The 11,225-nt window shown below is 62.8% G+C and overlaps 1 protein-coding gene across 1 annotated transcript; it reads right to left on the bottom strand.

Moving 5' to 3' along the window:
- Positions 1-3,305: 3,305 nt before the first annotated feature.
- On the bottom strand, positions 3,306-10,029 carry LOC133206855 (vasoactive intestinal polypeptide receptor 1-like). Its single transcript, XM_061343129.1, has 13 exons — positions 9,904-10,029; positions 8,344-8,458; positions 7,299-7,406; positions 6,615-6,721; positions 6,286-6,383; positions 6,073-6,205; positions 5,719-5,872; positions 5,074-5,134; positions 4,814-4,880; positions 4,621-4,712; positions 4,267-4,396; positions 3,814-3,855; positions 3,306-3,595 (listed from the first exon to the last, which is right to left on the bottom strand). The coding sequence occupies exons 1-13, from the start codon at positions 9,973-9,975 to the stop codon at positions 3,503-3,505; spliced, it is 1,272 nt and encodes a 423-aa protein (XP_061199113.1). The 5' UTR covers positions 9,976-10,029; the 3' UTR covers positions 3,306-3,502.
- Between the last annotated feature and the right edge of the window lie 1,196 nt (positions 10,030-11,225).

Below are 11,225 nucleotides of genomic sequence, written 5' to 3'. Positions count from 1 at the left end.
GAGCCGGGGATCAGCGGTTGCGGTGTCCCCGGTGGCGAAGTGGCTTCGGGACGGCTTTGGCACCAAATGGGACGAGGGGAGGTGGGAAGGGGCCTGGCCAGCACCTCCCCATCCCTCTCTCCCAGAAGGGACGCGCAATTGGAAAGAGCAGCGGGACAACTGCGAGGGGAGGGAGCCGGTGCCAGCCTCTGCCAGCGGCGTCCCTGAGCCGGGGGCTCTTTGGGAGCGCAGTTCCCACCGCGCAGCGCCCAGCATCGGCCGCAGCTCCTCTTGCAGTGGGAGGCTCCTGCCCTTCCCGCTTCATCTGCCCCACTCTGCCCCAGCACCACGCTTCTTTGCACCCCGGGAGCATCCGATGGGCAGGACAGGCAGCACCCTGCAGGGTCACAGCTCAGCCGTGTCCCTTCCTGCTTCCCCTGCCCAGGGGGATCCCTGTGCCACTGAGCCAGGACCAGGGTAGCACAGGATGGTGCAAAACTGGACCTTGCCATGCAGTTGTCCCCCTGTTTCCCCTTCCTGGTGAGGCCTTTGGGTGCTCTGGATGCTCACAGTGGGCACCCAGCTTACAAGGGTCACTACTTTTGGGGCCTATAGGGCTGCCTTGGGGGTGAACCAAGCACCCCAACACCCAGCCTGGTCGGAGGGGACTCCTCATCCCTCCAGCACTGCCACAACCCTTGTGTTGCTCCTACGCTCCCAAAATACCCTGCACAACTTTCCCACGCTGGTGTGGGCTGTACTGGAGCTGCAGGACCTGACCCCCATCCTGACGTCCCTCACTGGAGCTTTCCCAGGACACTTTGCTTTTCCCTGCCTCCAGGCCCTCACCCAGGGCTCCTGTGCCCGTGGCATCCCACGCAGTGAATGGAAACAGGGCCAGGCTTTGGACCCAGGCACGCAGGGAGCTGGGGAGCGCCTTTCCTTGGCTCGAGTCTGCTTTTCACCCCCTCGTTTCCCTTTTCTGTCCAAGACTGTGTAAGGAAAGCACCTCAGGAGAGCGGGCTCAGGTCCTGAGGGAAGGTTCTGCAGCACGGGACAGAGCACTGGTGCATGCAGGAGGTGCTTTGGGAAGCAGAACTTCCCTCACTTAAAAGCAGACCCCAGGGCTCTTTTAGCTGACTTGGAGCCCAGACTTAGAGAAGCTGAAGCCGAGGGAAGGAGGGAGTGGAGAGCCCTGTGCTAGCTCACTAACAGTGAATCACTGCAGCCAGGTCAGGGAGTGCCGGGAGCCTGTTGGGAGCTCAGCACCAGAGCACGGCTCCATTCCGAGGGCAAAAAGCATCCCGGGAGTGTCCGGTGGTTTTGGCTGCCGAGGAGGCAGGGACAGGGACAGGGACAGGGACAGGGACAGGGACCCGCTGTGTCTGTGGGCACTTCCCACTTGCTGCTTTGGTCAGAGCAGGCAATTCAGGGGATGCCCAGCAGGTGCCATCGGCTGCCGCAGGCAGAGCGGCCGGCACGGAGCAGGGTGGAAGCGAACGGCGGTGCTGGAGGGAAGGGAGGATTGCAGGGGGCAGCGGGGGGACAAGCACAGGGTGAGCCCCCGGAGGAGCAGGGGCTGCGGGCAGGAGCAGCGGGCTCGCAGGAGCAGAGCTCTCCACGCCCTGAGCCCCGTCCAGCTCCGCCGCTGGGGACCCAGGGGGATCCCGGAGGAGCCCGGGCCGGGCCGCGCTGCCCGCAGCGGTGCGGTCCCCCCTTACCCCGCAGCCTGGGCGGAGGCGGCACCCGGGTCCTGGCGGGTCCGGGCGCTGCGGGCGCACCGGGGCCGGGGTCACGGCGGGGACACAGCGCCTCCAGCCGGGCCTCGGCAGAGCAGCCCCGGCCCGAGGGACAGGGCCCGGGCCCCGGGGAGCAAAGGGGAGCAGGGACCGTGCTGGAAAACCCTGCCCGGGTTCCGCTTCCCGCGGTCACGGGACCCCAGCCTGGTGCGGGCTGAAGGGACCTTAAAGCTCCTCCAGCTCCAACCCCTGCCACGGGCAGGGACCCCTTCCACTGGAGCAGCTTGCTCCAAGCCCCTGTGTCCAACCTGGCCTTGAGCACTGCCAGGGATGGGGCAGCCACAGCTTCTCTGGGCACCCTGTGCCAGCGCCTCAGCACCCTCACAGGGAAGAGCTTCTGCTCAGCTCAGTCTCCCCTCGGGCAGGTTCAAGCCATTCCCCTTGGCCTGTCCCTCATGCATGAACAGCATCTTCCTTGTTAATGATGAAGAGAGATGTTTGTTCACCTGCAGTCTCCTCCTGTCTGCAGGCACCGATGTGACAGCTCCCATGTTCCTCTGGAGCTTTGCTCGCTGGTGTCGCTGGCGGGTGCTGGCCTGGGAAGTTGTTTGCTGGGACATCTTCCATCACACCTCAGATCAAGCCTGGGGCTCTCTCTGCCTCTCAGCGCCTCTTTGTGAAACAGGACGGGATCTCTGAGGTCCTGCAGCTGGGCAGGAGCCGACAAGGGGGGTTTATTTAAGGAAGGACACGTGGCTGCAGGCAGAAATGACAGCCCAGGAAGTGTGGGAAGCTCTGTGGGATCGGGTGGCTCTGGTCTTGGGAACCGGGAGAGGCTTTTGGGGAAAGGGCATCTGAGGCCTCCCCTGCTCCTGGGGACAGTGCTTGCCATGGCAGCAGCGCAGGCAGGGAGGGTGAAGGATGCTCGTGGGGTTGAACAGGGCCAGGATGAGGCCTGGTGGTGGCAGCTCTGACCCAGAGGGGTCATGGCCCCAGAGCACCTCGTGATGCACCCATCCTGTGCTCTCCTCCTGCATCTCCTCCCCATGGCCATGCCCCGGGGCTGCTGCTTCAACAGGCAGAGCAATAGCAGGTACTTCCCTCCCTGGGAGGTGTTTGCAGACGTCCAGTTACTGGCAGAGCTTCCACCCTCTGGACTTCCTGGGACCCAGTTACCTGGGCTTGGTGAGCACAGGAAATCCTCTGGGAAGCGATGCTGGGTTCAGAACAAGGCTTTATTAGCAAAAGCCTCCCCAGTCCCAGGCAAACAAGTCCCCAGTGAAGACGGGGCAGTCCTGCTGCTGGCAAACTCTGCTGTCCCTGCAGTGCAAAGCCCTTGGGAGAGCTGAAATGATGTTGGAAACCAAGAAAGGAGGGGAAAATAACGAGCAGTAAATCCCTGCAGGGTTGGGGCTGCTCCAGTTTTCATTCCAGTGCTAAATGAAAACTGCCACTGACGTGAATGTGAAGTGATGCTTGTCCTTCCTACCCATTCCCAGGGCAGAAAAGGTGGGGAGTGTCTATTCCCTTTGCCTGAAACACTGACCACACTGCGCTGGGCAGGGAGGACACTCACAGGGAGCCACAAGAGCCACCAGCACCTGAGCAGGCAGAGCTCAACATCCCAACATCACAGCATCCCAACAGCCGCTCCCACCGCCCTCCGAGGATGCCAGACCCAGATCCTACAGAATCCTTCCTATTGTGCTTATGGGGCAGCAGGCACGGAGCTGCTCCCCCCTGCCCCCATCCTGGAGGGGGTGCTTCCACCAACGCCATCCTCATCACGCTGTGAAGTCTTGGGTCACCAGGTTGAAGGCGTTGCTCTCCATCGACGACTGCCACTTGCCCCAGTTCCGCTTGATCTCAGCCTGGACCTGAACCGACACCAGGGGCCGGTGCTGGCACCCAGGGCCACCAGGCAGCAACCAACGGAGGGGCAGGAGCTGCACCCAGGCCTCGACAGGGGGTTCAGAGTACAAGAAGGTGGGGACCCCCGTGCGTGCCTACGTGCACACGTGCCGTGCCATAGGGGGCTCTGTGTGCCCACATCTGTGGCTGTGGCACCCAGGGAACTCAGGCTGGGGACACTCACCTCCCCATTGAGGAAGCAGTAGAGCAGAGCCACCAGGAACCCCTGCCAAGGACAGGGAGAGCAAGTTTTACCCAGCTGGACCCCTTCATGCTCACCTGCTGCCTGCGTTTAGCATCCCCTACACCTCTCACCCCATCCCATGGGCAGGAGAGGGTTAAGTTGTTCAGTGGGCCACAACCCTTGTGCTTTGTCCCTGGTGTTCGAGGGGTGCCTGGGACACAGGCCTCTCCCAGAAGAGTGAAAAGCCCCAGCAGCACATCCCAGCGGCTCCTGGTTTGGGCTGGGATGGGTACCTGGGCTCTTTGCCTCCCCATCTGATGGGTTGCTTGGAGCAAGCTGCTCCAGTGGAAGGGGTCCCTGCCCTGGCAGGGGTTGGAGCTGGGTGAGCTTTAAGGTCCCTTCAACCCAAAGCACTCTGTGAGTCTCTGCTCCCTGATCCCCCCCAGTTTGTACCTGGTAGGAGCCGAGGACCAGCTCAAAGCAGAGCCGAGCGTCCACACCGATGTGCTCGGGGAAGAGCGCGAACACCACGTAGTGCACCCCGAAGAGGGGGATGAGGAGCAGCGTGGACTTGGTCAGCCTCCTGCGGGGAGCAGTGCCATGAGGGGGGCCCTGGACGCAGGCTGGGTCCTGCTGAGCCATCACTGAGACCTGCCCAAGAGCTCGGGGTAACCCGGAGCAGGTTCGCGGTGACAGGCAGGTCTCGGGGCTCCAAGCACCGCTCTCCTCCAGGGAAGGGTCCCTGCTGCCCTGCGTCACCCCAGGAAGCAGGGGAGGAAAGGTCCCCTTGCCCAAGCCAGCCCGTACGTGTACTGCTGCTTGTAGCTCCTGCTGCTGTCCGGGCAGCGGATCTTCTGCGCTAGCATCCTGGTGACACTGAGGAAGATGAGGAAGTTCACCTGCCACGGGAAGCCACATCTCAGGCTCTGCACAGACCCTGCCTGGGTGCCCCCGTCCATGTGGGACTGCGTGGGCTGGGGTGCTCAGGGGACACACTCACAAATATGGCCAGGAGGATGGGAGCCTTGATCACCCACCAGTAAGGGCTGCTGTAGTCATCCCAGCACCTGCAGGAGAGGAGAAACGGCTCTGCCAGCCCTGCCCTGGCTGCACTGCTCCTCTTGCCCCACCAGAAAACAGAGACAGCATCAAAGTGCTGCCCCCTGCTCCCCTCCGGAGCCTCCCATGCAAGAGCTCCATCCCCTGGGGCTTGCACAGGGGATGCGTGGCCTGCAGAAGGCAGGGGGTGGCTGCTCTTACCCGTGGTTGTCATACTGCAGCCTGGTGAGCACCCATGCGCCCACTGTGAGCATGGGGACGCCTGCAAGGACAGGAGCCAGGCAGGGATAAGGAGGCCCACCGGGGCTCTGGGGAACCCCTGTACCTCCCCTTCAGCCCCCAGAACTGCCTGGGGGGTGTCAGGGAGGTGACATTCCCCCTTCTCCAGGTGTTAAAAGGAGCCCACTGATGCTGAGGTGCCTGTGTCACATCCTGGTCACCCTCCTCCCCTTCCATGCACTCTTACATCTAACGGGGATGCCTTGGGTGGGTGATTCCAGCCCCAGATGGAAGCAGGAAGGAAGGAGCTGTCTCTGCCCCATCCTGACCGTGCTCAGGACGGGTTGGCATCAGGTGCTGTTGCAAGGGCTTTGCTCAGCGTTAGCAAACATTTCCCTTTTGAGGGACCCTGCACAGGTGCCACAAGGGCAGGGATCAGGCCAGGCTGCCCACCCAGCCCCAGGGGCTGGCAGGAGGCACAGGGCTGTGCAGAGAGGGGCTGGGGTGGAGGCCACGTGAGCCATGGTGCCTGTGGAGCTCTGGCCAGATGGGTCTCAGAGCAGGCAGTGCCCAGAAGTGCCTGGTGTGGGTCAGAGGGAAGATGCTGGAGGGGAGCTGCGCACTCACCCCAGCCGATGAGGATGTACCACCAGATGTACCGCTTGTCCGAGGTGAAGGCGAGCAGCAGCAGGGTCTGCAGGTACAGGCCCTCCACCAGCAGCCAGTAGAAGTTGGCCAGGACCGAGTACTGGAAGAAGGTGATGGCTGCTTTGCAGCTCACCTGGGAGAGGAGGAGGAAGGCTCAGGGGTGCTGGCTGGCATCAGACCCTGCCTGGGGGCACAGGACATGGTCAGCTCCTGTCCATCTGCTCGGGGAGACCTGTGATGGCCTTTCAGAGCATCCCAGGGATGCTGCACCGGTCCTGCACATCCCCTGCGGCCCCTCCTGCTCCATGCCTGCGCTGGGACTTGCTGCCTTACCGTTGACATGGTGCAGTGATCGATGGACTCGTCTGAGAAGAGGATGACATCCTTGACGAACACAGCGGCTCCACGCAGGATGAAGGAGGTGAAGAAGTGGATGTGGATGGAATTCCTGGTGCAATGCAGCTTCCTGCGGGAGAGACGCGCTGGGCCCGGGGAGGAGCAGGGAGAGCAGATGGGCTCCTTCTGGAGCCACTTCTGGAGCCCTACCTGAAGCAGGAGAAGATGCCGATGGCCAGGAGCAGGGCTGCCAGGGACGTGGAGTAGCCGCAGGTGTAAAGCACCTTCATGGTGACAAAATAGCTCCTCTGGAAGGGAAAGCACCAGCGGGCCTGGGAGTCACTGCCCTGCAATGGGCAGGGAGGCTGCAGGGGGATGCCCCAGCCCCTGCCCAGCCCAGCTCAGACCCCTCCGGGCAGCACAGCACCCAGGATGAAGCCAACTCCATATCCCCGAGGCAAATTCATGTTCCATTGCCCAACAGCACGGGGCAGGGGATGCTGGGGGCGGTGCCCCACGGTCCCTGGGGACCCGCTTGCCTTCGCCTCGGTGTTGTTGCTGCCGATGGGCTCCAGCTCGCAGGCGCTGTAGTAGGGAGGGCTGGGGAGGCTCCATCCCGAGTCGGTGCAGTTCCTCCGGATCAGCGCTGCAGCAGCAAGAAGGGACCTCACAGGAGGCACGGGCATCACCTCTGCACCAGCACCCCCAGATGTCCAGCCCGGGGATGGCTCCTGCTCTCCGGGAGGGAGCCTAAACCCCAGCGCCAGCATCCCCATACCCAGATCCCCAGTATCCAAATGGCTCCAGAGCCCAGGAACGCCTCAGGCATTGGAACAAGCTGCCCAGGGCAGTGCTGGGGTCACCATCTCTGGGAGTGCTCCCAGGCAGGGACCCCTTCCACTGGAGCAGCTTGCTCCAAGCCCCTGTGTCCAACCTGGCCTTGAGCACTGCCAGGGATGGGGCAGCCACAGCTTCTCTGGGCACCCTGTGCCAGCGCCTCAGCACCCTCACAGGGAAGAGCTTCTGCCTAAGAGCTCAGCTCAGGCTCCCCTCGGGCAGCTGATGGGACTTGGGATGCTTGGTACTGGCTGATGGAAGGGCACTGCAGTATGTGCCAAGCTCTCGGATGGGGCAGAGGGAACAGAGGGGAAGGGCTGGAGGGGGCACAAAGCCCCAGGGCAGGCAGGGGATGACCCCCCCCCGCTGCATTCACTGCACTGCACCTTTGGTCCTCTTGAAGACGTGGGGGACGCCGGGGCAGGCGAGGGCCCGGGCCTGGCCGCGGGGCGCTGCTGGCCAGCAGCTGACTCCATCCCACTCCGTCGGGCAGCCTGGAAGGGACGGGAGGGTCAGCGCCAGCGGGAAGGGCCGTGCTGGGCACGCAGACACGCACAGAGCCCCTTGGGCACACGGAGGTAATGGGGGAGCCGCGGTCACCCGATCCACGGGGCCGCGCCGTTCCCCTCTGGGGCGAGGAGCATCCCGGCTCCACTGCTGGGAGCCGCCTCCCCAGCGCTGAGGTCTCCTTTGAGCCCCGCGGCGAGGCGGGCGCTGCTGTTTCCTGGGGGGGAGCAGGCCCGGAGCTCCTGCGGGAAAACCCCAGGGATGGGGGGGTGGGAAGGGCTGGGGCTTCCCTGGTGGCATCTGCAATAGTGCGGGGTTATCCTGGACTGTGCAGCTGGGTCAGCTCGGGCTGTCTCCAGCCCGAGGGGGAAGAGGAGAAAGCAGGGCTTGCTGGAGAGCACTCAGCTCAAACGTGTTTGCCTTCTCTCCCCAGCACCAGGTCCATCTTTCAGTGGGTCTCCAATCACCCTGGAAATGAGCATGGCCAAGCAGACGTGGGGCCGTGAAGGATGAGTGCTGCAGCAGAGCAGGATGAGCCATGGACACCGCACTTCCAGCACTCCTCCTTGCATATCTACATTATTAACCTCATTGATGAACATTATTAACCTGAAGCCACATCTAATCCCAGCCAGGGAATGGGGACTCAAAGTGTGATTAATTTTTCTCTCATTCCAACAAAAGGCCAGGCTTGGAGGGATTTGTGGGGCTGGAATCCATGGAGAAGAGGTGATAGAGGCAAGTTCTGGGGACAGGGCAAAATAAAACAAGGCTTTTCTCTCCCATTTCCCTAAATATACCTGCTTTCCTGCATCCATGTCCTCTCTGCAACCCACCCTCACCATGGATCATCCTATAGAGTCCCCCATAGCAAATCCTCACCCTCATCCCGTGGGAGATGAGCCCCATGCAGCTCACACTCACCCTGCTGCCCGGGGGGGGCTGGTGCTTGCCTTTCACTCCTGATAACCTCCAGACATTCAGCTTCTTGCTCTTGGAAATAGAGGACCACGGAGCAGTCGGGATGCGTTGCTCGCACCTTGGGAAGGGGGAAAGGGCAGGCAGAGGATGCCTGAGCAGGAGGGTACCAGCCAAGAGTCACTGCTTAGCAGCCAGCTCCAGGAGAGCTTTCACACCCTGCCATTTCCTTGCCTTTCTACCCTTTGCCTTGTAAACACCACCAGGAACCACCTCAATGATTCCTAATTCCCTCCACAAGTGTGTGGTGCTCCACCAGGACACAAGCAGAGGAGCTGAGCTGGAAGACAGAGGGGCCCCATCAGCAGGGCAGAGATGAGCTCATCCAAAGCCTGAGCAAGGAGCCCCTGTCTTTAGGTTTTAAACCCCAGCTCTTTGGGCACATCCGCTCCTTCTGCTGCTGGGGGTTGTTATCTATGGGCACGCAGCCTGGCTGCTGCGGCACCAGAGCGGGCACTGGCACAGCTTGCTGCAGGGCAGGCAGCTCCCTGGGGGCCTCGGTATCCCCTTCTGGGAAGGGCACTGAAGCCATCGCTCTCCTTATCCTCAGAGTGCTTCCATTGCCATGCTTGCTTTCCTTTCCCCTTTCCTTTTCCTTTCCCCTCTCCTTCCCCCTTTCCCCTTTTCCTTTCCTTTCCTTCCCTCTCCCCCCTTTTCTTTCTCTTCCCTTCCCTTTCAAATTTTCCATCTAATTTTCATTTTTCCAGTTCTTTTTTTTTTTCTTTCCCATTTTTCCCTCCCCTTCCCTTTCTTTTAATTTTCTCTTCCCCATGATCCAAACCCTCCATGTTGGCTAAAGAACTTAGGGGACAAAGCAGACATCCCGAAGGCTTAGCAGGGGAGGAACCCTCACCCTGCGTTTCCTGCTGAAGCAATCTGACACCTTCGGGTGGGTTTTCCAGCCCCCCCCGCGGCAGCTCAACCGTTCCCTGTCCCCCATTCCAGCGGACACTCGGTGTCACCTTCCCTATGGCTCTGCCTGGAGATGGAGAGCGCCCCACACACGGTCCTGACCGCAGCACCCTACACCTATCCCGACCTTCACGCCAACGGATGCTTCCCAAGCCCTTGAGGTTTGGGGTCAGTGTGAGCACAGCCCCAGCACCCATGTGAGGATGGAGGGGACGGTCCCCAGGGCAGGGCAGAGTGGAGCCACCCTGGGATGTCCCGGAGCCGCCCAGGAGCTGAAGCCCCAGGAGCTTTGTGGCTGCCTCCGAGCATGGTCCCAGCCCTGGGGAGCACGGAGAGGTCCCAGCATCACCACCACCCCCGCACCCCCCCCTCTCACAGCACCAAACTGATCCCCAAAGCTGCTGTGAAGGGGCGGGTGCAGCGGTGCCGGCAGCTCCCAGAGCCTGGAATCCCCCCGGGTCTCGCAGCACAAGGGATGGGGACAGGGATGGGGATGTGAGCCCTGGCCGGGACCGTGCTCCCCGGGATGTCACAGGCAGGGACCCGTGCGTGCTGCCCGCCCGCTCCCATCCCGTGCTCCCCGGGGATGCTTACCCACGGCATCGGGAACGCGAGCAGCAGGACCAGCAGTGTGCGGGTGCCGGGGGGCTGCTGTGAGCCCCGCATAGCTGGAACCCCCCCTGGGCTTCCCTGTCCGCGGGTGCCCTGCCTCAGGGCCCGAGGGGCTGGGGTCAGCCCAGCTCCTCCTGCATGGCCCCGCGGGACGGGGGGACCCCAAACCCCAGGGAAACCCTCCCCTAACGCCACTTCCCCGCTCCTGGCTCCCTCCAGGAGCTCCTGACCCGCTCCCAGGCTCTGGCTGTGCCCCGGCCCTCCCCGGTGCCGATGGGCTCCGTCTCCGCAAGGCAGAGCGCGACGGCTCTGGGATGTGGCAGCGAGGGAGGCTCCACCCCCTGCTCCCTCCGCACGGGGGGGCTGGAGGCAGGAGCGGGACTGGGGCCACCCGAGCCCGGCCACCACGGGCAACAGCGCAGGAGGGACCTGGAGCTGCTGCAGCAAGGGCAGAGGAGGGCACGGGGCTGGAGCAGCTCTGCCCTGGAGCCAGGCTGAGAGAGCTGGGCTGGGGCAGCCTGGAGAAGAGAAGGCTCCTGAAGGGGAGACCTTAGAGCAGCTCCAGTGCCTAAAGGGGCTGCAGGGAACCTGGAGAGGGGCTTGGGACAAGGGCCTGTAGGGACAGGGCAAGGGGAATGGCTTGAACCTGCCCGAGGGGAGACTGAGCTGAGCTCTTAGGCAGAAGCTCTTCCCTGTGAGGGTGCTGAGGCGCTGGCACAGGGTGCCCAGAGAAGCTGTGGCTGCCCCATCCCTGGCAGTGCTCAAGGCCAGGTTGGACACAGGGGCTTGGAGCAAGCTGCTCCAGTGGAAGGGGTTGGACCTCAGCCCCCTAAGCTCCTTTGTGTTGCTATCAGCTGCCCAGATGCAGCATCCCCGAACACCTCCCAGTTCAGGAATGCAGCCCCAGAGACCGGGAAACAGGCACCAGGAGCACGGGGCACGGGGCAGGAGCAGACCCGTACCCCACCAGCAGCCATGGACGGGACCTGTGGAGACCACAGCGTGTTGGGACTTGGGATTTTAGAACAGGTCCCAAAGCCAGAAGCTGTGAGGTGCTGCCGGTGGGGCTGAGCAGCCCCAGCCCTGGGACCAGCTCCCAGTGCCTGGGAGCAGCAGCAGGGCTCAGGTAAACCCTCACCCCCTGCTCCCGGCCCTTCTCTCTGGGGAAACCCCATGGGGGGCACCAAGCACCCCTGCCCCGCAGCCCTGTGCACTGGGGGGGTTATCCTAGGGCCACACCGCAGGGAAACCCAGCCCAGGGACACTCCTCCCGCGGGCAGGGTTTGTTTGGCTGCTCCTAGGGC

Source organism: Neopsephotus bourkii, unplaced genomic scaffold (genome assembly GCF_033783945.1).
Source record: "Neopsephotus bourkii isolate Nb327-2 ecotype Australia unplaced genomic scaffold, CSIRO-AGI_Nbou_v1 NB_1821, whole genome shotgun sequence".
NCBI classification, from domain to species: Eukaryota; Metazoa; Chordata; class Aves; order Psittaciformes; family Psittacidae; genus Neopsephotus; species Neopsephotus bourkii.
The sequence above is the reverse complement of the archived record's forward strand: the minus strand, read 5'-3'. Positions and strand labels throughout refer to the sequence as shown.

Coding starts and splice junctions, on each gene's coding strand:
- LOC133206855 (XM_061343129.1), bottom strand. CDS start 9,975: ATGCGGGGCTCACAGCAGCCCCCCGGCACCCGCACACTGCTGGTCCTG. Junction 6,206..6,285: donor GGCATCTTCTCCTGCTTCAG/GTAGGGCTCCAG, acceptor TCTCTCCCGCAG/GAAGCTGCATTGCACCAGGA. Junction 3,856..4,266: donor TGGTCCTCGGCTCCTACCAG/GTACAAACTGGG, acceptor TGTCCTTGGCAG/GGGTTCCTGGTGGCTCTGCT.